This window comes from Nelumbo nucifera, chromosome 4, assembly GCF_055504915.1.
Source record: "Nelumbo nucifera cultivar China Antique chromosome 4, China Antique-T2T, whole genome shotgun sequence".
Taxonomy (NCBI): Eukaryota; Viridiplantae; Streptophyta; class Magnoliopsida; order Proteales; family Nelumbonaceae; genus Nelumbo; species Nelumbo nucifera.
In genome coordinates this window covers 30,067,613-30,095,277 of record NC_142652.1, presented here as the reverse complement: position 1 = coordinate 30,095,277, position 27,665 = coordinate 30,067,613, and the positions used below count along the sequence as shown (strand labels likewise).

The 27,665-nt window shown below is 38.5% G+C and overlaps 3 protein-coding genes across 4 annotated transcripts; 2 read left to right on the top strand and 1 right to left on the bottom strand.

Moving 5' to 3' along the window:
* Positions 1 to 1,106: 1,106 nt before the first annotated feature.
* Positions 1,107 to 5,599, top strand: LOC104587740 (ATP synthase subunit beta, mitochondrial). The gene is made up of 9 exons (XM_010245457.3): positions 1,107 to 1,883; positions 2,477 to 2,552; positions 2,669 to 2,757; positions 2,842 to 2,959; positions 3,051 to 3,154; positions 3,257 to 3,415; positions 3,527 to 3,751; positions 3,845 to 4,156; positions 5,148 to 5,599. The coding sequence occupies exons 1-9, from the start codon at positions 1,404 to 1,406 to the stop codon at positions 5,259 to 5,261; spliced, it is 1,677 nt and encodes a 558-aa protein (XP_010243759.1). The 5' UTR covers positions 1,107 to 1,403; the 3' UTR covers positions 5,262 to 5,599.
* A 3,620-nt stretch (positions 5,600 to 9,219) lies between these two features.
* On the top strand, positions 9,220 to 21,657 carry LOC104587738 (FAD/NAD(P)-binding oxidoreductase). The gene is made up of 5 exons (XM_010245456.3): positions 9,220 to 9,914; positions 10,292 to 10,391; positions 10,537 to 10,632; positions 10,749 to 10,829; positions 21,241 to 21,657. The coding sequence occupies exons 1-5, from the start codon at positions 9,355 to 9,357 to the stop codon at positions 21,301 to 21,303; spliced, it is 900 nt and encodes a 299-aa protein (XP_010243758.1). The 5' UTR covers positions 9,220 to 9,354; the 3' UTR covers positions 21,304 to 21,657.
* Positions 21,658 to 22,479: 822 nt separating this feature from the next.
* On the bottom strand, positions 22,480 to 25,246 carry LOC104587737 (FAM133-like protein). Of its 2 annotated transcripts, none has more exons than XM_010245455.3 (2): positions 25,177 to 25,246; positions 22,480 to 23,591 (listed from the first exon to the last, which is right to left on the bottom strand). In XM_010245455.3, the coding sequence occupies exon 2, from the start codon at positions 23,530 to 23,532 to the stop codon at positions 22,621 to 22,623; it is 912 nt and encodes a 303-aa protein (XP_010243757.1). In that variant the 5' UTR covers positions 23,533 to 23,591; positions 25,177 to 25,246; the 3' UTR covers positions 22,480 to 22,620. The 2 variants fall into 2 exon arrangements, with proteins under 2 accessions (XP_010243757.1, XP_010243756.1); XM_010245454.3 differs by having other exon boundaries at positions 22,480 to 23,557.
* Between the last annotated feature and the right edge of the window lie 2,419 nt (positions 25,247 to 27,665).

Sequence of the window (27,665 nt, the reverse complement as noted above, 5' to 3'; positions counted from 1 at the left end):
CTCGATGGACTGCAAGAGATGAATCAGAGAACCCCGGGGTTGTTTACCCGGTGGAGTCGCTCTGATGCTTAAGTTAGCACTTAGTTGTGAGTTGATAATGATATTAGATTGTGAGAGAACTAGAGAGCAGAGATTACGCATACCTTCGCCCCTGGGGGTGAGGGCTTTATATACTAGAGTTCTCGTGGGTTTGGTGGAGTAGTTCCTGGATCCCCATTGTGATAGGATCCATTTCCGTGTTAGTTGGGGATAATGCCACCAACCGGTAAGATTGCCCATTTCCACCTGAATCGGGGAGTGGGTGAAATACTAGTCGTTACAAGGCATGATCCCGTAAGACGCGGGGTATGGTGGTGAGATCCTTGGAATTACCATGCGGCGGTTGGTGAGCATCACCTGAGCTCGTGTTCTTCAGACCCGACATGTTGTGAATGCCGAAATGCCTTGGGACCGAGGTGGTCCTGATGTGACCTTGAACCGAGGTATATTCGTCCCGAGGTAGACTTGTCCCGAGGTGGTCTTGTCCCAAGGTGGTCTGGTTATCCGAGCTCGATCCGTTGCGGACTTGGCGTGTCAGGCTGAGCTGTTATCCTACTAGTTAGGTCGCTAGTTTGGCATAAAGGCTGGTCGCCAGGTTGGCGCCTGTGCTAGGTCGCCAATTCGGGACACCATCATCTTGGCTAAGTTATTGCCTAAGTGGTTCCAAGTGTCACCCAATTATTCCGATGTGCCATGTGTGATATTGGAGGGCTAAATCCGTACTCATCAATACTCCTATGAATAAAAACACACAAATATAAAGATATTCCCAATGGACACTTGTATGTTGTTGTGAGGACGGTGTGAACTTTTGTGAAGAGTGAATCCGAGTTCAGTTGTAAAATTTACATGTTGTCATTGACGGACGGGGAGATGTTCCTATTCACGGTTGCAACCTGCTCCGTGAGAAGCAGATCCGGATTCGTTAATATATGGGTTTAAGTCGAACTTAATACCGTTAACAGCCAAAGCCCAATAAAAGTCGGGAGTCGGGTCACGTGAATACCAAGCAGAATCCATTGACACGTAAGATTCGACCCACAAATAAGGTCCGAGGCCCATAATCAATGTGGACTGAGAGTGCGGATCTAAGGAAACCTGGACGCCAAACTTTCGGCAAATCTAGCTCATAAATAGGATTGACGTCCGCCATTCCACTGATCTCATTATCTCTCGGCTCTTTTAACAAGAAGGAGAGACGTCTTCTTTCCCTCTCCTCAATCCTCTGCGCTGTAGAAACGAACAACCCCCCCCCCCCCCCCCCCCAATGAGGCTTCGTTTCAGTCGCAGCATCGGCAGCAATTGATATCGAATAAAAATCCAAGTCCTAGTTGGTTCAGTGCCCTGGTTTTGGAACCCTAACCATGGCTTCTCGCAAGGTTTTATCGTCCCTTTTGCGGTCATCCTTACGCCGCTCCGGGTCAAGATCCTCGATCATCAACCCCAGAGCTCCGTCCCCATCCCATGTGTCTCGCCCTTCCCCGAAGGGTTTCCTCCTCAACCGTGTTGTAGACTATGCGACTTCGGCCGCGGCCCCGGCGCCGTCGGTCCCATCGTCGCCATCGACTAAGGGAGCTGGCCCCAGTGGCAAGATAACCGATGAGTTCACTGGGGCTGGTGCTATTGGCCGCGTTTGTCAGGTGATCGGTGCCGTCGTCGATGTTAGATTCGACGAGGGATTGCCCCCGATCTTGACGGCTCTCGAAGTTTTGGACAATTCGATCCGTTTGGTTCTCGAAGTCGCTCAGCACTTGGGAGAGAACATGGTGAGGACCATTGCTATGGATGGTACTGAAGGGCTTGTGCGAGGACAGAGAGTCCTTAACACCGGATCTCCGATCACTGTAAGCGTTTATTCATCCTATTTTGCGTCCCTTAAGCTAATGCATCTTCTGTTTTCATGTTAACAATTTTCTTTACTGGTCGGATAGATGTGCAACATTTCTCATTGTTGATTCTGGCCACTCTCCTAGGATTTTGTTACTGAGCTCGTTGTTAGATGAGATCTGTTAGTGTGATTATTGCTCTGTGTCTATGCTTGTTCGATCGCACACTGGGGGATTTTTTTATTTGATTAAGTTTTTTTGAAGGTGTTTTCCTTTCGATATGCTTAATGAGGTGAGATTTAGTACAAATGAATAAGCTTTTGTTATCTGTTAAGATTTTATGATTCTTGTCCAGAAATTTTATTTGGGTTATGTTTATATGAATTACCTCATAACTGCACTAAAAGAAATATTTTGTTGATTTAAGAAATTCTAATCACCATTTACATAATTCGGAGATTGAGACTGAATATATGATACTTTTGTTTTGCTCCTTTATCGAATTTGGCCATGTGTTAAGACTCATCTTGATCATTATGCTATTTGAACGTCTTTCTCCTGTTTCTTTTCATTTTCACAACTAACTGCTCATGTGTCAATCTTTTCATTAGGTGCCTGTCGGTAGGGCTACCCTTGGTCGAATCATGAATGTTATTGGGGAGCCTATTGATGAGAGGGGTGAAATAAGTAAGAAGACACAATTACTTAATGCATTTATTTATTAACAGGGGTTCCAATTCTGAACTTATGTACTCATATTTTATATCGATTATTCATAACTTGTATGCTTTTCCTTCCAACAGAGACCGACCATTACCTCCCTATCCATCGTGAAGCTCCAGCCTTTGTTGAACAGGCAACTGAGCAACAAATTCTTGTAACTGGAATTAAGGTACATTTTTACCCATGGTTTCTGGATGCAATCTAAATTACTGTTCTCTCCACAAGACGTGATTTATGTTGCATTCTTTTACAGGTTGTGGATCTCCTTGCACCATATCAGAGAGGTGGGAAGATTGGGCTGTTTGGTGGTGCTGGTGTAGGAAAAACGGTGCTTATTATGGAACTGATTAACAATGTCGCCAAAGCTCATGGTTGGTTTATATGAAAGGATATTTAGGAAAGATAACTTTTATTAATGTTTGCTTATTATGTTTAATGTTTTATTTTTTCATCCTTTGCCAGGTGGCTTTTCTGTTTTTGCTGGTGTTGGAGAGCGAACTAGGGAGGGTAATGATCTGTACAGGGAGATGATTGAGAGTGGTGTCATCAAGCTAGGGGATAAGCAGGCACGTCTCTGTTAACTTGCATTGTTATTCTGTTGTTGCATGGCTGTCTTCTGTTCTCATGGACTTGAAATTCCTAAATATTGTTGTTTCTCTATAATTCAGAGTGAAAGCAAGTGTGCACTTGTGTACGGCCAAATGAATGAGCCCCCTGGTGCCCGTGCTCGTGTTGGTCTTACTGGCCTCACTGTTGCTGAGCACTTCCGAGATGCTGAGGGACAAGATGTGCTTCTCTTCATTGATAATATTTTCCGTTTCACCCAAGTAAGCTTCAATTGCTTGGGAAGTAGACTTACATGAATTTACTTTCTTGTGTTTCTTCTGCTTGGTGGAGTTAGTTTTGCATTTCTGTTTATATTCCTATCTGCTCTGCAGGCAAACTCTGAGGTCTCTGCTTTGCTTGGCCGTATTCCATCTGCTGTCGGTTACCAACCAACTTTGGCTACTGATCTTGGAGGTCTGCAAGAGCGAATTACTACCACTAAGAAAGGTTCAATTACCTCTGTCCAAGCTATTTATGTGCCAGCTGATGACTTGACGGATCCAGCTCCTGCCACCACATTTGCCCATCTGGATGCTACAACTGTGTTGTCTAGACAGGTAAGTGGATTTGCTATTCACATGGAATAGTATCATTACCACTTCTGATTGTAATATCCCTTGATAACATTATTGCAATTTAATTCTGACCAGATTTCTGAGCTTGGTATTTATCCTGCGGTGGATCCCCTTGATTCTACATCTCGTATGTTATCTCCTCATATTTTGGGAGAAGAACACTACAACACTGCTCGTGGTGTGCAGAAGGTTCTTCAGAACTACAAGAACCTTCAAGATATTATTGCCATTTTGGGAATGGATGAGCTCAGTGAAGATGATAAGTTGACTGTTGCCCGTGCACGTAAAATTCAAAGGTTCTTGAGCCAGCCCTTCCATGTGGCAGAAGTATTTACGGGTGCTCCTGGAAAATATGTGGAATTGAAGGAGAGCATTACAAGTTTCCAGGTAATAAAAAATTTGCTGACCTCTAGAAGTGCATTCTTCTTAATATGGAAAAATGCAGAATAAAGAGTCAAACGTGGTCATTTGTTGCTTGGTTATAATGGCTTGATAATGGAAGCTCTCCTAAGATAGCTCTTATTTTGCATTTGCTTATCTTTAGGATTCATGCTGCTAGCCCCACTTAGGGAGGGATGGGGAAATTGGTGAAAATATTTTCAATCTATCAAGAGTAGAACTAGAATGTTCAAATAGAAGAACAAATTTCATTTCAGTTGGGGAGGGATGAGGCAATTGATGAAAATATTTACAATTTATTGAGAGTAGAATGATCAAATGGAAGAACAAGTTCCACATTGATCTGTTTGTCTAACGAGTATAGAAAGTTTGCAAGGAAGAACTATTCTTTTTTTTTTTCTCTTTTTTTTTATTCATCAAAAAAGAACTATTCTTTTTTGGAATTGTATTTTGAATATGTAGTTTGTAGTTTGTAGTTTGTAGAATCATACATTTATAGATGGCACCAATGTTAAATAAATATAAGAACCCGTTAACAAAACATGTCACTACAATTTCCCATATTTAATATTTTAGGTTCATTCTTTATATTTTGATTCAGTATTGGCATGGCATAAAAGCATTCTTACTTTTACTTGATGTGTTTAGTGAATTGTTTTCTGATGGAGATCTGCGGAGTTCTTGGTAGTACTCACCATAAAATGCAACCTTAGGCTGTGTTTGGTTTGTATAGGTAATAGGGTACCCTACCTTCAAACCAACCAAGCACAGCCTTAATCTCCGCTTGCATTAAATAATGCTTCCTTGCAAAGCTAATGATGGAAGACGTGGCTGAATTAATATGTTATGTTGCGCCAAATTATTGCAGTCCTTTTTCTATGTTATTTAATTTATTCTATTTGCCTCTCGCCCTGGTCATGGCTTGTGGGTGATATTCGTGATATCTAATGCATTTTGCCTTGGTATAAATGTGTGGCAGGGAGTTTTGGATGGAAAGTATGATGACCTTCCCGAGCAGTCATTCTACATGGTTGGAGGAATTGAAGAGGTCATTGCAAAGGCTGAGAAGATCGCCAAGGAGTCCGCAGCTTGATAGTGTCCACTCCCAATCCAATCTCTCCCTTTGTTTTTCTATTTTCCTACCGCGGACCTTACAAATGTTAATAATTTAGTTGGTATTGAGACTGTCATCACCACCAGTGAGTTGCGATTTTTTTTAGATCAACTGTCTGGCTGTGCTATTTTTTTGCAGGATTGTGGTAGGTGGAGAAACGAGCAAGGGGCATGCTCTGCAAGCTCCCCTTTTTTGTTTAATAAGAAATGAAAAAAAAAAGAAACAATTGAGGAAATGTTTATTTTGTATGCTCTCTCCTCTTGGAGCGTTTCAATCAGAAGCCCCTATTTAATTTGTGTGAACTTTGTTAAAACAAACGATCCCTTTGATGCTTGCTTTTCTAAAATTGCAGACTATCAGCTTGTTTGACATCTCTCTATGAAATCGTTGTATTTTTAGTTTTTAAAACAATTATTAATTTAGCGTGATTGTGATGAAGTGTTCAAATATTACATCAGTGCAGAACTTGTTTCTAAACTTAAAATTTTTGCACTGTTTATATATTTATATTTGTACACTTTCAAATTGAACCAAGGTTTTTTGTTTTTGAGGTGTTATTCTTTTCATGTCTTTGAAGTGTTGTATTTATATTAAATAGCTTAACCCTGGTTGAAACAGTACTTTCAAACGAAACTTGGTCCCGGCCTAAAGGAGTTTTTATTCTTCACTTTTTTCAGGCCATGTTTTGGAGTGTTTAAAAATAAGTGCTTATTTGGGATGGGACCAGGAAAATAAGCCCGAAATAAGTGTATTTTTTAAGCTTAAATTTTTAGTTTTTTTTTTTAAAGTGTTCATACAATAATTACTTAAATTTTCTCTCAGAAGTGTCCTTATTAAATTTTTAGAACATTAATTATACCCTTTCAATATTGTTACATTTATGAAAGCAAAATGTTTTATGAAAAAATTTTATAAAGTATTTTTATTAAAATGTTTTTATAGAAGCACTTTATAAAATTATTTTTACAAAAACACTTGTGAAAGCAATTTTATCAAAATACTTTTATTCATTTACTTTGGATTGGATATTTTTAAACTTGAAAGAAAATGGACAAAAGAATCACAATTGCTTATCCGAACCCCCAAATGTTCAAATATAAAATAAGTGGTTATTTTTTAAACAAGCACTTGAAAAGTTGGGTTCCAAATATAAGTAGTGTTAGTTAAAAAAAAAGCACACCACTGTTTTAAATGAAATAGGAAGTAGTTGTAAGGAGAGATTAGTCCTTGGATGAGAGACTTGTATCCAAAACAGAATTGGGCCTGGACCTCTTAGCACTTATCTGTTAGCACCATCCAATATGGGCAACTCATTCTCACTCGCATGTTTGTGTCTTTGTTAACGGATCTGATTCTTCACTTCGCATTGCATGTGCATCGCATTGTATATCGTTGATTGGGTCTATTGTCTTTTATCGCTTCCTAGTTCCTACTAATATATATATCTATACTATTAATAAAAGAGCGAGTAACCCTATTTTTTTGGTCTTTTCATTAGATATTTTTACCCCTTATCTAAGCAATATACAATGGGCATAAAAAAGGGCATATGTGTCTTTTACTTTTACTCTAAAAACTGTCCATTTATAACAATTAAGAAACTGCCCATTTATAACTGTTAAAAAATTGTCTATTTATAATAGTTAAGAAACTGTCAATGAATTATAAATAGTTTTGTCTTGGAGATAATGTCACATGCAAATACATGTACATGTTTACTAGTCGGGTTAAGTGTATGAATCCAAATCTATTTCACACAATGCTTTTCGTACAACTTCAGAGCATGAGTATGTTTCAATTGCACATCAGGAACATCTTTGTATGTTATCAATGATGGGAGATATTCATAGTAAGAAGTGGAATGTGAATGTGAGGAGCAGATCCCAATTCTAAGTGTATACCCCCCACCTTGTTGCATTGGACAATGAGTTATGGATAACATGGTGATGCTTTAGGCTGAGTTTGGAAATGATGTAAATGAACCGTAAATCCTGGTTCAGGGTAAATTTACACTCTTATTCAATTTTAGAAGTGTTCCACAATAATGCATTTATGCATTGACAAATGACTGAAAAATACATTTTCCAATGTATGCTTACATCAATAATGAGATGTAAAAGTACATCAATAAAAAAAAGTAAATTTATGTTCAAATAGGTTTTTGATAAAAAAAAAGACATACTTTATTGAAATTCGCATTTGCATCAATTGCTAAAAGCACGTTTGGTAAACTCGGTTCGGAAAGAGAACAAATACAAATATATACAAAATAGTACAAAATACAGGATTTTGCACTCTACATATTTGTATATGTACTCCTTCCAAACTAAGTTTATAAGAATATAAATTTGTCAATACAAAACTAATTCAACTTTATATTTACATGAACCATTTTACACTCTACATATTTACATCCAAACGCAGACTTAGTATCCACTTGCACCGGCCAGTCGGTAGTGTTAATCGGGTTTCTCGATTTGAAAATATTTCTACTACATTGGGCTGGTTGGGGCTCATTGAAAAATTTAGCAAATTCCCAAATTGCGTCCCTACCAGTAGGTACTTCAGTACTTGGACTTGGTAGTTGGTAGAGGACACCAAAACCAAATTGCAAACGACCAACTTCACCCTGCCAACTATCTATTATCTTAACACCAATAATGTTGGGGTATCCCCACTCCGTTTTATCATAGGTTCATGTGATAAAGATGAGATTCATAGCTTCGAAGGTGTTGGTTTTGTACTTTTGTTTTTATAAAAACAAAATCCATGTTGTCAATTGTCAAACACCCCCTTCATTCCATTTCCATCCAATATAACTGTCCAGTCAAGAAGGGGAAAAGCAAAAGCTATTTGTGTTGTAGTCTTGTAGAATCCATAAAAGCTGTCGTCGACTCGGAAGTGCAGATACTTGTGCGGATTGCATTGGTATGCCTCCCGTGAAATTTTACTTTGCCACAAATACCCAACCTAAATGTCCCCCTGAAAGTACATCTATGATCTATTCTTTACAAACGAAATCAGCTAAAATAAAAAGAATCATTTCATTGATTCATTTCACTTACATGAATGTATCTAATCATTTTAAAATATAAACATTATTCACTTCTTTTCCAATAAATAAAAAAAAAATTAAGTTAAACCATAAATTTATATATACTAGAAAGATGTCTCTATCGTTTCATTTAAATATTGAACCCAACCACAAATCTGCAAAGATCTATTGGAGCATCTGAGAGGATTTGGATGTTATATTTAAAAAACTAATCAAATCATAAGTTAGTTCAAATAAATAAGAGAAGGAAAGTTTGAAAGCTTAAAATATTTTAAACAGCTAAATGAGAATATTTTTAGAAGTTAATTGATGGAACTATAACAGATGTGGGAATTTATCACAAGCTGAAAGTTAAAAGGAGTTTTCGCAAATAAAAATTCGGAGGTATTTGTTACTGTACTAAGTCTAGGGGTTATTTATAATTTACTCATAATTTAAAAAGACAAATATAAACTAAGGCCTGATTTAGTTTATAGGAATAGAGGTCAAGAATTGAAATCAGAATGGATTATTCTAATTCTAATTGTCTAGTTGGGTGGAATCAAAATCTTGTCTCAATTCTATTGTTTGGGAATAAAATTTTATTCCTGTTGATTTCAATTCCTATTCTCATTCCTGTTAAACCAAACAGACTATAGGAATAGATCATTCTAATTCTGGTTTTAAAGAATTTTGTTTCTGATTCCGATTTTGGCTATCAAGCAAACGGACCCTAAATGGGATAGCGTATGGGAAGCTGGATGTCCACAGAGAATGTAGACAGCCAAATTTGAAGGCTGTGGGCCTGTGGCCCACCAACATACCATTTATCCTCCAAACTTTCAGAACAGCCACCCGATTGGTTTTCCGCCTTTCCCTCTCCTCTACTGATGGTGTAAAATACGCACACGGCACACCGGCGCAATGCAACAGCTGCCCAACGTGCCCTTTCTTCACCATCTGACCTTCCCCCACCTTTGGCGGCGTTCCACGACGACCAACTACTGACAAAGGACCAACTCAAAACCCAAAACAGAAATGTCGTCCCTCACTCTCTCCTCTTCCTCCCTCTCTTTCCCTCACCTCGCCTCCCATGTTCCCCATTCCCACCTCCCTCCCATGGCTATCATACGCCACCTAAACCTGCGCCACCTAAATCTACGCCACCATCGCCGCCGCTTCGCCTCCGTCGCTGCTGCCGTGCGTCAGGATACTACTGTCTGGACCCAAGCCCCTCTCACCAGGGTTGAACCCGCCGCTGAATCCCTCTTCCACGTAACTATTGACGTCTCCGATTCGCCGGACCTCTCTATTTCCTTTACCCGTCCTGGGCAGTACCTGCAACTCCGCTTGCCTGATGTTGAGAAGCCTTCTTTCCTTGCTATTGCCTCTCCGCCATCTCTCTCTGCGTCCAAGGGCGAGTTCGAATTCCTAGTGAAGGGCGTCCCCGGCTCTACGGCCGAGCTACTATGCCGGCTCCGAGGTGGTGATGTTGTTGAACTGAGTCAAGTCATGGGGAAAGGATTCGATATCGATCAACTGTCACCTCCGGAGGAGTGTCAAACTGTCATTATATTCGCTACCGGGTCTGGGATTAGGTAAATTTCCTAATAAAAACTTCATCTTTCATTCCTTATCACAAAGTGCTATCTCTATTTCTAAGAATTGAACCAACTAAACTGCTTCTCAATCGAATTTTTGATAAACGGCAAAAATCGACCTTGAAATCTAGAGAGTAATTTCTATGGTTCCTCCCGAGTTCTTAGACATCTGTCTGAAAGTTTTAGGTTAGAGTCCTTATAAGTTGGAGAGCTATGATAACTCTCATGTTCAGGATCCCAAGCGTAGCTTGCTCCAACTATCCTCGATCCATATTCATTTTAAATGGGCTCCGAGAAAATTTATTATCTATTGCCTTAGATATTCTTTCGTGCATTATACATGACTGTTTTCTCCTCTACTTTCTTATGTGCAGTCCGATCCGCTCTGTCATTGAGTCAGGTTTCAGTGCCAACAAGAGATCTGACGTAAGACTCTACTATGGTGCTAGAAACCTTCAGAGAATGGCTTACCAGGTGAGAAAGATGGTGTATTAACCATATTATGATGTTTTTTTTTTTTTTTTTTTTTTTTTTTTCTGAACCAGACATGTATTTGAATCAACAAATGTATCTTAAAATGAACTAACTTCGAGTTTTATGGTCCTTCTTCCTTTTATAGGATAGGTTCAAAGAGTGGGAATCTACAGGTGTTAAGATTGTGCCTGTATTGTCACAACCTGACGATAAATGGAGGGGGGAACGTGGCTATGTACAGGTATTATTTGTGTTTCTTCTGGCTTGATAGGTTAATTTAAAGTTGCGGCCTATTTTCTGGGATCCAAAGTTTCTTCCTTTCTGTATTAGTGACTTGAAATAGTTTCTTCTCCTCAGAATGCGTTTGCTAGAGCAAAGCAAACTTACAATCCTTTGTCCACTGGCGTATTACTTTGTGGGCAGAAACAAATGACTGAGGTTTGCCCCTGTTTTGATTTAATTTAAGTTATTTTTTCAGAGAATTCTTCTTTTAGATATTTATAGAAGTTATGGGTATTAGAAACTCCTATTTTAATGAACTCACTGTTTGACTTTAATGGAAACCTCACAAGATTTTTTGATTATTTAATTTACGAACCAAGCTAATCAGACTGGTAGCCAATATCCTTTCATGTCTGTGATGCTTGTCATGGAAGGACCCTTTAAAGTGTGAATGCATTTGGATACCTGTATTCAGAAATTTCCACTGTATTTACTATTTAGTTTATCTTTGCTAAAATATGGGGTTCTAGTCCATTTTAAGTTTTTAACTGGTTTTGAGATTTAAAACCCATAGCAGAGGTTCATCCATTGTTAAGAACAACAGTATCAAGAAATTGCAAATGTATCCTATTGTAGCATTTCACTCAAGACAAAGTAAATTTCAGTGCCACACCAGAGATTTTTAAGTGCACTTACAAGCCAATCTTCTGATGCTAGATATTTTGAAAGAAATCGTGGTTGAAAGAAGTAAGAGTTTCAGTTAGATGTTCTGATGTTGCATGGAATGTAAGGGGTTCTATGGCTGTCTTACAGAATGTTATGAGGGTTAGCATGTGAAATAACAAATGCAAGTAATTCTGGCACAGAAGTGCAAGGATGGGATACGAAAAGGTCTTATGATGCTGGTCAACAGGTTCTGGCAAAATATAGGCAGGTATTGTAATGGGGGTAGGAAGTATTAATAACGAATGAAGGTATTAAGGGGAGTAAAGGTAATACAGATGAAAATGGAGTGTCAAACTGTCAATTGGCATGGGGTTGATCCAGCAGTATGATAATCACGAACTATGATAAAGAAGGAAGATAGGACAAAGGATAGATCTACTGGATAGGAATCCAAAAATCAGTACTTATTATCAAAGGCATAACTGTCTACAGTAGATCTTGGAGCAACACCAGGCCAGACAAGCAGTAGCTTTGGAGCAATAAAGTTCTTCACTCTTATCGGGGGGGGGGGATTGCAAATTTTGCCATATGCAGGCTCCCTTAGTCCAGATGTGATTCAGTTCATACTCATAATTCAACCAAGATTGAAAGCTTACAAGACACGTGGAAAAAATTTCTAGAAAAGTAACTCTTAACTCTTACTAAGCCTCAACTTCAGCTCAGTACAATATACTACAACTTACAAACTGTCTTAAAAGCAAGAAGTACAACTAAAGCACATAGGGTTCCTAGAACCTGAGGCACAATGTGGTGCATATGTCTGAATGTAATTTGGTGTTACTTTTGAAATATAAGCCTAAAAAAAACTCAACACACAATAACATAATAAACTTAACTATTAAAGAAATAAGATAGGTAAAAAATCCCATCAACTCAATTGTTTTTTTTTTTTTTGTAACTGATCTCAATTGGTTAAAGCATCATGTTATTAACACAGTTTTTTTTTTTTGTTTTTTTAGCTTTGTACATGCATGCCTTACGTAGGCTAATCTGTTTAAACTGTAAATATCATAGATACAACTTACAATAGAGTAAATTACCTATTCAACATCAAATCGATTCATAAAAATGTAGCAAAAATCTATTTATCAAAAAAAAAATGTAGCAAAAATCCAGGAGAAGCGCTCCCCAGAAAAGCCTCACGTGCAAACCTAGATGTTCTTTTTGAAAAACTGAATTGCACAGCCTAAGAAACCAGTTGCTGGTGACGGGTTGGCTCTGTAGCCCCATCTTGAGATTGAGCACCTTTTCGCCAAGCTTTCTTTTTAGGATTTCTTGATTGTAACATTCTGTTGCTGATTCCTATAACTTCAGTTGTCATATAAGATGGTCATATAGCCTTTGTGAGCACATGCTCCAAAATATAATAGCAAAGTGTGTTGTCAATGCCGTTAGATGACGACTAGTCATTTGCCCTCCCTAGTGATGCAGTAACTAGCCAATAGGACAAATAATTGGGGATGTCTTTGGGGGCTAAGTGCACTTCAAAGACAATTTGGGAACTAATAGTAGAGAAAATCAAGAGGCAATTAGCTTCTTGGAAAGCTAAGTATCTGCCAAATTGAGGCAAACTGACCTTATTGAGGACCGAGGAGTGTATTGGTATCTACGCCTATGTATTTGCTGTCATTGTATCCCCTGCCAGCTAGTATGGCAGCTATTGAAAAGAAAATGAGAGTTTTTCTTTTTCTTTTTTTTTTTTGTGTGTGTGTGTGGAGGGGCTGGAAAGATGAGAAGAAATATCACTTGGTTAATTGAAGCAAAGTAGGCAGACCAAAGAAATATGGGGTGCTTGGGGTGAGAAGATTAACGGATGTAAACTATGCCCTGTTAGGGAAATGGTTTTGGAGGTTTGGGGAACAGGGGTATCTTTGGAGAGAAGGGATCCGAACTAAATATGGATCAAGAACTTGGGTTGGGATTCATGTGTCTTCATCCAGTCTTATGAATGTTCGGTATGGAAGGGCATTGAGAAAGCTTATAACCATTTCAGTAGAGGGGTGAGGTACAAGGTGGCTAATGGCAGAAATCAATGATAGGGAAGCTACTCAGAAGGGAGAGCACAAGAGGAAAAGCTTGCTTAATAAATAAAGAGAATGCCCTCTTATTCTGACTATATGCATACGTGTAGACAAGAGGAAAAGCTTGGATGCTCATGCAAAATACATTTCACTTACTCCTTGTGATAAGCTGAGCTGAGCTGAGCTGAGCTGAGAACTCTACTTTTGCACAGGCTTGTTAGGGGTAATCCACTATCATATACTCTGATTTGTTTTAACCCTCATGGTTATGAAAATAGGCTAGAAAACTGCTATCATGGAAGTTGCTGTGTGATTGATTTGCTAGCATGTAATTTAACCTGCTTAGTTTTTCCAGATAGCTTGATGAGCTGAACTGGCTTGCTGCCACATAAGTGGGTTGGTATTGATTTGTGGATGGCTGCATTGGTTTACCAATCTTTTGATCAATGTTGAGTTGGGGCTATAATCAATTAACTTGAATTGTTTCAAATCTCTGATTATCCCAACAATTTAGACTCATCTGCTACCAGAAATTTGGTATGGAGCTACTTGACTAAAGGGGAGTAGGTCTCATGTTTCACATATTGCTTTGGTTATCCAAATAAACTGGCACAGCTCTGCTGGTTTTTGAATGTTCATTCACAAGAGCAGGGTATGATAAAAAAGAGGCAAGTGTGGGCTGCTAGGCATTCACTATTGTTGTTTCCATATGCTACCTGTATGTAACTGTAGTTGGTTAGAAATGGTTATTGCTTTCATGTTCGCTGCATGATGGGATTGTACTTCTTAATTGAAAATGGGGTCTTATTGTCTTCCTTGTATTTTTCCTTTGTCCGTAAAATGCCAAGTAGGAAGAAATAAAAACTATATAATAATAAAGCAAGGAAACAATGGGTTGAAATAGCTTTATTCTTCTCAAAAACCAAAGGATAGAAATGAGGGAGCATGGTATTAGAGTGTCTGGGGCAATGTTCAGGTCATAGTTAATCCAACACTTAGCCTCCTAAATTGGGGCCAGGAATTAGATTCTGGGGCAATCCAAGGTTGGATATCTCCTCTCATGGAAGTTGTGCAAATCTGAAATAGGGTGGTCAGTTTGATAGGCAACCCAGCTATTCTTTCCTCTGGAGCTTGGGAGCACAATGATTGGTGAGGATGTTTGACCCTGCTTAGATCTTTACAGCTTGTGCTGCTTTTGTGATTAACCTGGGAAGGAGCACAGGAGGACCTTTTTTTGTTTTTGAGAAAGGTATAGTAAATTGTATTGAAATATAAAGTGTGGTCCTCCGTACAAGAGTAAGATAAAAATAAAAATAAAAGTAATTAGGATAACTCAAAAAATGTTCACGTTTCTTAGACACAGATAAGCTAATGTTAATATTGACATGGTGTTTCGGAGTTGAATGAATTGTTTTTAGCATTAATTATCTCTCTCAAGTAGGATTACCCAATGACAGCTTCGGTTTGACTTTTTTGCCTTTGGCTTGCTCAAGCGAGCAATATGAATAAGTCCATGCTTGCTGGAAATCTTGCTTTAGCTTCAGCTCATTTGTGAAGCTACTCTTTTTTTTTTGTGTGTGTTAGGCTAGGTGTTTCACTTTAAGCATTCCTGAGTTTGGTTAAGCATGGCTACTTTGAATGATAGCTTCAGTCCACCATTTTTCTGAGTGTATATAAAATGTAAACAATTTCATTTTAGCTTATCATTTCTAGGCTTCCTTAGAGGTGAATAATATCAGGTTGTTCATGCTGATCCGACCTTCAACTTTGAACGAGCAGGCTTTTCAAAAAAAAAAAAAACAAAGAAGAAGAAACATTTGAATATGCATGACTTCTTACATGAATCTAATCTTCAGAATAAATTACTGTTTTTGAGTTTTCTCCCTGGTCATCCTTTCGCCCTTACATGCACATAATAGCAAGAGGGAGAGCAGGAAGTGGATGTTCTCAAATAATATTTGCACTAGAACTGCTCAGGAAAGTGGCATCTGTCCATGCAAATGAAGTCTAGGTTCTTTTATAGAATTAAATGTTGCTGATAGAAATAAGTTTTAGTTATTTTCTCTTATAAATAAAACCTAGGTGTCTTAAAGGATTATGCCATCATTGGTTGAATAATGGCTGCCTTCTCTTAGAGATGGATGTCACCTACAGGCTAAAATAAAATATTAGTGTCCTCCCTTAGAGGCAACTAGGTGTCATATATTGGTTGAAACAAAGTTTGGGTGTCTTGCTGAAATAAAATTTGTGTGTATTCTTTTAGTGGAAAGCATCCATTGTTGATTTTGGGGTTATTCTCTTATGCCTTAGGGGGTCTGATCTAGGTATGCCTTCCAGAGTTTTTGTTTTAGAGTATCAGCCCTGTCCATGAGATGGGCCTTGTCCGTTGGGAGCCCTGAAACTAACAAGGAGGCACTATCTCTATTTAGCATCAGGAAACCAAGTGGTTAGCAGTATGCGAGCTAAGTGTATTTGGGAGACCTTTTGGGAAGGGTTAACATTATCAAAGCTACTGGATCTTCACATGGGTCAATGGGGAAAAATATTCCGCACCAGAATAGAATCCTTGCTTTGAAACAATTGGGCTCTTGTTGTAGTTTGACTTAGGTTACAGACGGATAGCCCCCATGGGAGCAGTCATTCCCTTTGCTGGGACACATGGTGACAGCCTAGGATATTAGTAAAAACAGTATTACATCCAATGGCGCAATTAGGATTGATGATAAAGAGATACCTCAAACTAACCACTTCCAATACCTTTGAGTAATCACCGATAATGAGGGAAAAATTAAAGAGGATGTTGTTTATAGAATTAGAGTAGGGTGGTTCAAGCAGAGAGGTACATCTAGGGTGCTCTATGATTGGTATAACTATGGGACTACAAAGAAATTCATTAAGACAATGATAAGATCAGCATTGCAATATGGACAAGCAAGAACATGTTCACAAAATGAAATAGCTTAGATGAGAATGCTAAGATGGGTGAGTGGTAGACTAGAAAGGACAGAATTAGGAACTAGTGCATTAGAAATGACTTAGGAGTAGCTCCAATTTGTGACAAGGTAAAGGAAAGTCAAGTAAAATGGTTTCCCATGTGCATAGATGACCAATGACTGCACCTGTGAGGAGTGAATTGGTGCGTGTGGGAGGTTCTAACAAAGCAAGGAAAGACCAAAGAAAACATGGCATGAAGTGGTAAGGCTGATTTAAAGACTTACTATTTGACAAAACACGTGCTTTTTAATAGAGCACAATGGTAGGACAGAATTTGTGTGGTTGATCCAAATAATTGAAATTAAGGCTGAGTTGAATTGTGTTTAAACACAACTGAAAAAAATCTAAAATATATTTGCAGTTAACTAGGTTGACTAGATTAGTATTATTGTTGGTAAAAAAATATTAAAAGGAAATAACTAGATAAACTAATTATTAATTGATGCTTAGTTGTTCTATGTGACCACATTGTGTGTATCAACTGACTAGTTAGTGATGCAGTCAGTAGGACCATTCAACTGACTAGTCGCTCTCAACTAACCAACACTTGTTGATACCCTCCCAAGAACAACAACAAAAAGTAGGGTACATTCAGATTCCTAAGCAGCACATTTTCACAAAAGAGCAACCAACAAAGTACACCTTGGTTAATCCTTATAAAAGCAAGCTAAACCATGTATCTCCTAAAAATCAAATAGGACATATTCTTGTATGCTTCTGATGATTATTACCTGAATGTGTTTTTTGGTCATATCCTTTTTTTATCAGCATTTTCTGGTCTGGTCGTATCCTTGGGTGCATTTGTTGGACATTTCTGCAACTGCATGAACAAAGCTAGTCCTTATGTTGGTGGAGTTCAAGGAGTTTTCCAAGAGCCACCATAGTTAAGGTGGGGGAGAGAAGAGGTACAGCCACAAGAAGGAATCACACAAGCCATATGAGGGTAAGGATGGCAAGGAGGAGAAAAGAGGAGATCCAGAATGCTTCCTGTGGAACGATGGGATGGCTTTGGTCTCTGTCTTCTGAAATAACACAGTCTATAGGGAGTGGTTCTATAAGACTGGAGCATGGAGATGCAAGATGAACATATTAGTGGTCTCTATGGACGAATTCTAAGTGGTGTTGGGGATGGACTTATTGGGCAAAGTAAAGCCCATCCCTATGTCCTTTGTCAATTCTATGTGCATCATGGAAGAAGGGTGCACCATGCATAGTCCCAATGGTTCAAGGGAGTCAAGGGACCAAGATGATCTCAGCCCAGAAGCTCACCTGTGGAGTGAAGAAGGGTGAAGCCACATTCTTGGCTATAATGGTGGAGACAACTTAGGACATGGGCATGAACAGGGTACTACCTGAAGAGAGAAAAGGCGTCTTCAAGGAGTACGAGGGTATGATGCTACCACAATTGCCCAAAGAGATTGGTGCCAAGGAGAGATGGATCATAAGATAGAGTTTGAGTCATGAGCTAAGCCTCGGCCAAAGTGTCCTATAGGATGGCATCACCCAAGCTGGAGGAGCTAAAGAAGCCATTGAAGGAGTTATTTGATGTGGGCTATATCCAACCCTGCAAGGCACCAAATAGAGCACTAGTGCTATTATGGAAGAAGCATGACGGATCCTTGCAGCTATGCATTGACTATGCGGCCCTAAACAAGGTATGATCAAGAAAAAGTATCCCATTCTCCTCATTGCATCCCCATACCCATACCCATACCCATACCCATACCCATACCCATACCCATACCCATCCCCATACCCATACCCATACCCATACCCATACCCATACCCATACCCATACCCATACCCATACCCATACCCATACCCATACCCATCCCCATACCCATACCCATACCCATACCCATACCCATACCCATACCCATACCCATACCCATACCCATACCCATACCCATACCCATACCCATACCCATACCCATACCCATACCCATACCCATACCCATACCCATACCCATACCCATACCCATACCCATACCCATACCCATACCCATACCCATACCCATACCCATACCCATGCTCGTGCCCATATTTAATACAACGGACGTTGCATTTTCTGTTTGAAGTTCAGTGATGATTGATGAGATCTTTTTGCCATGATTCATCATGATGATTCACAGAATCTTTTTGTGTAGGGGTGATTATTGTTTATAAAATGATTTTTATATTTGGGTTATTATCTAAAACTCTCCTTCACTGTTCCCCATTTCTTTTAAACTTACCTTGGCTTTTCAAAATATCCAGAGATCCCCCTGCCATCTCAGAGAACTTTTGTTATCTAAAACTTACCTTCTATCAGGTTAGGTCTGTTGGTAACCATAAACGGGAGTTGTCCAGTTAGGCTATTAATTATTATTAATGGCCAAACTAACTCTGACCTTCTTTTAAATAATTGTTTAAAAAAGAGAACAGGTAAAAAACAAAAAAAAATATTTCTTCTTTTATCCTCTTCCAACGCAAAGGTCCCAAGCCCATTTGGAGGAAGAAATAAACCCCCAAACCTCAGATGGTGGGGGAGTATCATCATTGCACAATTTTCATTCATGGCAGACTCAAAGGGAGGGGCAGTATAGTAAATTTACAAAACCATTGATCTTGTAATGGTAGATCTCTGACAGGGTGGATCTATGGAGGTTTCGAAAAGTCGGGGTAAGTTAAGAGAAAAGGGGAAGTTATGTTGTAGAGAACAATCCTTTATATTTTCCTGCTCACTGATTTCATCATAATTTACTAAATGTCACGGATTTTGCCAGTTTGTCAAACCTTGTTATTTATTTTGTCAAAAGTCCTAATATTTGACCCTTTAGTTTGAATGTAGTTGGAAAGAAATTCAAAACCTGCAACTTTAATGAGACTCCTGACACTTATCTCTTGTCAATTAATCTTCACATCAATCTATGTAGTTTTATTGGTGGAATTACTAGGCACCCTTTGACTCATTTTGGTATTCATATTTGCTGTATCTGTTGGTCCCCCTTCAGAGATGTTATTGTACCATATTGGTGCCTTCTTAGTTTTCAAGGCGCCAAGGTGAGGCTGGGCGTTAGGGCGCCTTGTCGCCTAGTCGCCCAGGCAGGCGCCTAGGTGTCGCCTAGGCGATGGATTTTTTTATATAGAAAACATAGATCCTAGGGTAGTTCCCTAGGTACCATAGCCATATTTCCTTAATAATTATTCATAATTTTCATAAGAAAAGTATAGAGTTCATGTTAAGGTATAGAAAGTGTGTTGATTAGACAAAATTTTAAGTTCTTCCTTATTGGTTCATGTTTTAAAGTCTTTGAGGGTTCAATACAGAATTTAGCAATGTTTGTATTGATTAAATCCTAACAAATAAGAAAATAATAAAAACAAATTAGTATATAAACACACAAAATGAATATTTTAGTTTAATAGTGCCTATTTTATAATTATAATGTCAAAAAATAAAGAATAAAAAGGTATTTTACAATACATAGTACAAAACTGCTTGGCGATTAGGCGAGGCGAGCCTCAAAGGGCGCCTTGTCGCCTAGGTGTCGCCTTGACAACTATGTTCTTCCACATCATGTTGAGAAGGCTTTTACATATTTTTTGAAGCATTTGGATTTTGGAAAGGGATGTGAGGATTTTCCACAACATAGCAAACTGGTTTTAGGTTGTCATTGAATTGCTCACTAGTGATCCGTTTGATGAAGGCATTGGATAAGTTTGAAGAGTGAATACAAACTAGACTAATAGAGAGTGATTTTCAGATTTCAGATATTGTTGTCTCATACCCATGACAGTGAAGGTATAGCAGCAAGTTATATGGACTCTCATTGGGAAAAGAGCAACCTATTAAAGTTACATAGATATTGGATGGTTATTTGGACACCTAGGCCATCAGTATAATAAGAATATTTGGGAATGGAAGTGGTAGGGTTTCATACTGTTGACAGTTGATGTGAGGGCCAAAGACTCTAGTCAGTTGAACTGGGACATAATATGAAATGTAGTTTTGTTAAAGACATAGGAAATGCCAAGATTGATGGGCAGGAGGTTCCTCAAAGCTATTATGTTGTTTCTTCGCACAATTATTCGAGTGGCACACCAATTAATCTGAAGGGGAATTTTCATAGAATTGCTATATTGTTCTTCAGAGTTGAATGTCAGGCAACCAGAGAACATTTTCCATGAAATGAATTTACTAGAGCTGAGAATGTGAGATGGATGAATTGTGAGTTTAGGAGTGATGGACTTCTGTACATATGCATTAAACAGGACTTGGGGATTGTACTAGTTGGAGGCAAGACTAAGTTGACTTTAATGGCTTGGTCATGTGAAACAAAGGTTAGTGAGAGCACGGTTGAGAATTAGTAGTTAGGTTCAAGTAGAGAAGTTTCTTATAGGAAAAAGAAAGGTCTAAAAGAAAATGGATTCAGCTAGTGGTATTTAGAAGAGATCTCTTTGTTTTTACTGGATGGAGTGGTTTCTGCTGCCAATTCTTCTTATATAGGATAAAGCAGAGTTGGCACCATGCCTATCTATGATTAAAAAGGAAGTGAAAGTGAATTTGTCTCATTTTGATTATCATATATATCTCTACAGGCGGTTATAATGTGGTATTAAAAATCAGTGATGGAGTTTCTTTTGATCTTCATGGTGAATGTGGTCCTTTCTGGGATCCTTCTGATACTGGTTACCATAATTGGTATTTCTGTTGGTCAACCATTATTGTGGTGGATGTTATCTATCCACTGAAATTTTCTTACATTGCTTTGGATTTTGCCGTGTATTTGTGATTTTTTTCTTGGTTTTTTTTCCTTATCCTAGGAAAAATGGCCAAATACCTTTGCTTTGTGCGAAGATCCAATTGTACAAATTATTTATGATAGCAACTGCTTTTTTTGCAGGAAGTTACTTCTGTTCTTTTGGCCATTGGTGTGTCGAGGGAGAAGATTTTGAAGAACTTCTGAGTCTGACAGCAGTCAGTTTTGATTCCAATGTATTATTTCATTACCGAGAAATGGTTAGAAACTAATTCTTTCATTGTATAACGCTGAGATATCAATTGCTTCGGGTAAAAATAACAAAATAAAATGACCCCTGATACGTCAGCTTCTCCCATATGTTCGGGACTTCGGGTGGTTTAGAATCCATCCAGAAGGCGATTCTACCTGGATATGCTAAATCGGACTGTTGCAGAATTTATTTTATTTTATTTTTCCTGAGTGGTCAAATACGTATTTCCTCCACGTGTTGGAGATGGATCCTTTAAATGTAATTTATGTTAAGAGGCAATACTGATATGTGCAAGTCACATTTTGTGATGGATCTTACCGATTCTTTTCATAAATGCGCATCCAACGGATGGTTGCACGAGTTTCTGAAGAATCTTTACCCTTGCCTCTTCTTCAGTGAGTATAAAGCAGGTTTCCAACACCAGTGACAATTGTGTATTATTATTAGGGCCTTGGGGGTCCAGAAAGGGATGAAGGTTTTAAGTAATTAAAAGTGAGAAATGATTCATTGATTTGAAGGAATGGCGGAACCGTTGAATATATTGTTTGTTTTCTTCTCACGAATGACGAATATATCGTTGTTTTTCAGGGTAACAGCAAGTGATGATTCCCAACTATGGGTGCAAAGCTTTTGGAGATCCGGGTTAGCAAATCGCAAGAAAAAACTATGTCGAAGACATAACCCAACTGATCTAAAAATTGGCAACAAGAAATGTCAATTTTCGTTGGAGCCATACATATTACGGAAAAATAAGGACAGGCACAACGCAGATTTCTGATTTCTACTACACAATTATAAACATACTACGCAATTATAAATACAGATTTCTGAATTTGTTGGAGCCTACAAATTCTGACCTGGGCTGAACCTCTGTACTACCACGCTGCACGCATGAAACCAAGACGGATGAAATTCTCGCCGCATGCATGTACGATGTTACGTTGACATAAGGTGCTCTGGCAGAAATGGAAACGACATAAAACAACCCTGTTGAGTTTAATCCCAACCGAGTATTTGTGGTCGCTTCTGAGATCTGACAAAATACTTTAGACCAACTACTGCAAGTTTAAACAAATTCTTATTCTCACAAATAAAAACCCAAGGAGCGAACTCACCAATGAGATCCCAGATTACCTCAAATTCAATCAAGGTCCATTAAAACATGAGCAATTTTTATCCACATTTGAGTTCTCAGATTTTCTACCAAGCTAAAAAAAAAAAAAACAAAAACAAAGTGAAAGAGGGTAGTACAGTTGCTCGATCAATCCACGTCAGTTGGCATCCGCACCAGTAGAATTGCCATTGGCTGTATTTTCTGTGGGTTTTCCATTAGGTTCTGAATGGTTACGGTGCTCATGATTACCATTGTTATCTGCTGCTGCATGATGGGGTTTGTGATGGTGGTGGCGACGGTGGTGATGGTGGCCATGACGGTGGTGACATTTCTTATGCCTCTTTTGTTTACCTGATTCTTCGTGGTTGTCATCTGATGACTTTCCCAAAGACTGGCTCCTCCCCTCATCCCTGTGATAATCAGAATCTGAATCTGTGGATTCATCAGCACTGGATCGGTGATGTCGTTTGTGGTGCCTTGCATGTTGACGCCTATTATCATCAGAGTCTGAAGATGTCGAGTCATGGACGGTTTTGCGATGATGTTTGTGGTGCCTAGTGTGATTCTTTCGTGCTAGTGCCCCGTTTTCATCACTTGAGGAATCTGAAGCACTAGAGTCTGAGTCTGAAACATGACGTCTATGCCTTTTCTTGTGAGCCCGCTTCTTCCTCCTCTGATCTTCCTCTGAATCACTGTAATATTCATTGCCGCTGCTCTCATCACTTGAGCTCGAGGAGTGCTTCTTTGGTCTTCGCTTGGACTTCTTTTCCCTCTTCTTCTCATTGTCGCCTGATGAATCAGAGTGACTCTGCTTCCTGTGCTTCTTGTGTGACCTTTTGGCCCTCTTTCTTCCGGAATCATTGCTCTCACTGTCACTGTCATCATCAGATGTTGATACAGATTTCCTCTTATGCTTTGCAGCTTTTATTTTCCTCTCCTTGGCTTCGGCATCTGCTTTTGCCTTGGCAGCAGCCTCTAACTTTTGTTCCCATTTCAAGGGGGCTTCTTTCTTCTCCAAGGCTCTTTTCTTTTTCTCCTCAACCAATTGCATGAACTTCTTGCTATCCATATGAATTCAAAAACCAGCTCAATATCTGCATTTCGGTAAGATGATGACCGGAAGTACATCTCACAGAAGAGAAAAATCATTGTTAGTTCCTCCATTATCATATTCTGTCTCACGTAACAAAAAAAAAAGATGTAAAATGAATAGCAAGACTGACTAAATTTCATTTTGGGTAGTATTAACATTATTTTTTGTCAATAAACTACTAGAAACTTGGTAGACATGAGATTATAAGAATACATTAACTGCTTCTGTTTCAAAGTGTAAATTTCATTTGAGTAAGTAAATGGTTCAGGTGGTAAAAATGGAGTAAAATCCTAGTTTACATTATTTTCAGACTAAAGAAACTATAGTCTTCTTTATTTGTTTGGGAGAGCATAGAGGAGAAATGAGAATAGATTTTGCATCACTTCTTGGACGCAAGTTTTCACCCCATATAGATGCAAATTATGTGATCCAGTGTAAAATTTACCTCTCAGAGGTGTAAAAGATGTTTCAAAAACAAACAAGGAAAAATGTGAACTAGGTCCAAATTTTTTAAACCAGGTTCACTTAAGCACTTGAAAACAAAAGCAGTAGTAACAGGGATCAGTTTCAATCAGATTAATAGATATCTAGATTCACAAATATAGTTAAGACCCATACATGAAAAATTATTGGAACTGCCAAGTGGAATTTGTGGTACAGACTTCTGAATAGGCAAATAAACATACATGTTGGTATTAAATTTTGAATCTAAATATCCAGGATTCAGACAACTATCAAATGCAATGAGATAATAAAATATGCAAGATTTGTTGTGCAAGCAAAAAGAAAAGCAAGAAAGATTGGAAAAAAACTAAAAAAGTGCTTCCATTGAAAGAAAGCCACAACTTAGAAAAAGCCACAAAGCCTGCATATATGAGACCCTTCGACCCTCTGACATCCATACGGGCACTTAAAAGTATAAATATGCAGAATGTCTTCAAGGACACAATTGCTTTCAGTGGCATCTCCTCAAGAATATTCCACATCTCCCACTGCCAATGCCTTGGCATTTTCTGAATCACCTTACACTAATAAAGGTGTCGCCTTGAAATATATTTAGAATTTAGGCATTCAAGGACTCGCACACCCATCCCATAGGATCTCTTAAAATCAACTGTAGCGCAGAGTCACTGCACACCATCACCATCCCAACGAAGAAAAAAAAAGGTAGAAAAGAAAAAGGCAGCTAGGAAATTTCCAATGAGTACCATTTGGCCTTAACTTCCCTACCTCCAGTTTTATCAATAACCAACATGAAACATGGATACCAATAGCCATGCGCCATTGCTTCATGTTACAAATAGCTATAGCCTATGGTTTGCTGGGTCTGTAAGTTTTCAAAGCATAAAATAAAAACACAATTTCTGAGTCTGTTAGGTCTCAAAGAAATGAGGTTGAACACAGTTTGTGGGTCTGTTAGTTGTCAAAGCATGAAATAAAAACATCAAAGAACTCAGAATTCCATAAGAAATGTATAGCTCTAATTATATTTGTCATTCTTAAGAAATGGAAATAATGTCTGCCATGTTTACATATATAACTTCATTGCCTAATTAGCAAGTTACTGATGCACACTGCATAAATTTATATATAGTAAGAAAACTGATACAGCTTTCTTACCTTATGCAAGACTTCCAACACACCAACCACGAACCTGCCTCTAAGCCCAAAGATGGAGACGTTCCCTCTTTCTCCTCAACTTAAATCTGAAAGATCACAAAGCAAATCGTCATAAATACCGGTTTAAATGGCTCTTAAGCCCTGCTAAATAGATTAAAATAACAAAACCATAAACTGACATTAAACTCCAAACATACTATATTGCTGAAAACCCAAAATCCAAACTTTCACAAACAAACGCATCATAAAATTTAAGAAATAGAAAGATACAGAGAGACAACAAAAGATGAAATCATGTTTCAGCCCTATATCGCTGAAGCCCTTACAAACACCCTCACCCGACTTAAACAAAGAAACCCTAAAATCATGATTTCCTGAATTCAAACAAAGGAGAACTAAAACCCTATACAGTTGAACTAAAAATAAATACTGCAAAGCCCTATTTTAAACAACAAATCATCCAAAACACCGAAAAAGGAACAGAAATCAAAACCAAAAAGCCCCATAAACAAGAAACCCTAGACCACAGAAACGACGCACGGAAGATGAGATTAAAAAGTGAAGAGAAGAAACAAGTGTATATGAAGAAAAATCAAGAAAAGAGAGAAAAAAAATACCTACGCGAGGGAGAAACAGAGCGAGGAAGCGATGGGCTTGAAGAGCAGATCGGTCGTTCGAGTCGTCTCCCTCTCTTTCTTTTTCTCTTCTTCCAAGTCTCCCGTCTCACCCACTTGCCGTCTTTTAAAATAACTCTCCCTCGCGGCCTCGCCGCGGGCCCGCGGCGCAATTAGCAAGTGGATGCGTGACGCGCACTCAAGCGTCATTTAGCGGAAGTCACGTGCGCCTACATGGACATCCATGTTCCACAGATGGGACCCGAAGGCGAAAGTAATGGTTCGACTTCCGAATCTGAAACCCTATCCGATTAAGATCCGACCCAGATTAAATTTATATAATTACTCATCTATTATTCTTTTTATCTCACCAAACTCTATTTAGGGATGGCAATAGGATAGCGGAGGACTAAGGTGACGTTTGATAAATTTAAAATCTAAAATCTAAAAAAGTAAAAGGATATTAAAAGTGTTAGAAATTTGAAAGAGTTATAATGCGTTTCTATTGTTTAGAGGCTCTGAATAGATAAAGTTGTTTGTAATGAATCAACATTTCAGCATATTGCGATCATACATGGAACAATCTTCACAAGCGGGAGATTTCTTTCACATCTGGAACAAAAATGAGCTAGGTTTTTTTGGTTTGGGAGTAATCAGGGGCATTAGCATGTAATTTTGAAAAATGTTGGAGGGGTAATTTTGACTTTTACAAGCTCAAAAACCGCGTCTGAGAGCATTAAGAGCTGGGCGGCATGCTTTGAGTTTCAGACTTGGAAATGAAATTCAGATAATTTTTTAGACGCATCATCAAAACGGGTCTAGTGTTTTAAAAACAAGTTTTTCAAACACCAGAGGAAGGTTAAGCCTAGTTGGGATTTATAAGTTAACCTAATTTGTATAAAACCTAACCAATTGACATCCATTTGTGCAGCTCAAATGATTACCCTACATTTTCATTATATCAAACACAAACAAGAAACGATACTTCTTCTCACTCTCATTAAAAGGTAGTGGAGATAATAATGCGAAGACATCATTGTGGCATTTTCTACAAGCATTAGACAATGGAAGAAAAGCCATGATTCTTTTTTGTCTTTTTTACTTTCCTAGGAGCGATACTAAGTGTAAAATGTTGATGGGTTGAGCCCGAAGCCTAACCTATGTCTAATGTATATTATTATATCGTAATATATTTTTTGTCATTTTTTTTGATAATGCAGAAAGTCGTTATACAAAGCGGGGTAGCACGTCTCCAAAAATCTAAACAACAAATGATAGTGAAAAGGTTAGGAACACTTGCTATGTTTACATTGTTTCATGATAGACATGACTGCACTCCACTTCGCAACTAAGTTAAGATCCAGCAGTCCTCAATAATTGAGGCCGTCGATGACAAACTTTAAACCTCTCTTCAATCGTGATACGATCATGAAATTGAAATTGAGGGCAATGTTATGGGCTCCCATGCAGCCCAAGCTTTTGGTAAGTTAGTGGTTGTGGATCCAATGCTATAAGCTTTTAGATGTCTCGTGTCCTACTGAATGGTCCCTAGCCACACAAGCAATAGGGCACGAGATATTAATTGAAGAAGCATCAAAATTAACGGGCTCATCCATCGAATTGCAGTCCAAGATTTCTCTTTGCTTCTTCCATTATCAAGGACCTAACCTCCAAGGAGTTTCGAGCTCTCTCTAGAATAATGGAAGGATCCACAAATTTATTATTGAATACTTTTTCATTGTGACTTTTCCATAATTGTCAAAGTAGCAAGGGGAATTTTTCTTTATTGTCTTAGGTCAGGAGATAAATCCTTACTAGATTTTAACAAATGCTTCCACCAATCTAGAATTGACCCTTTTAGAAATCCTTACTAGA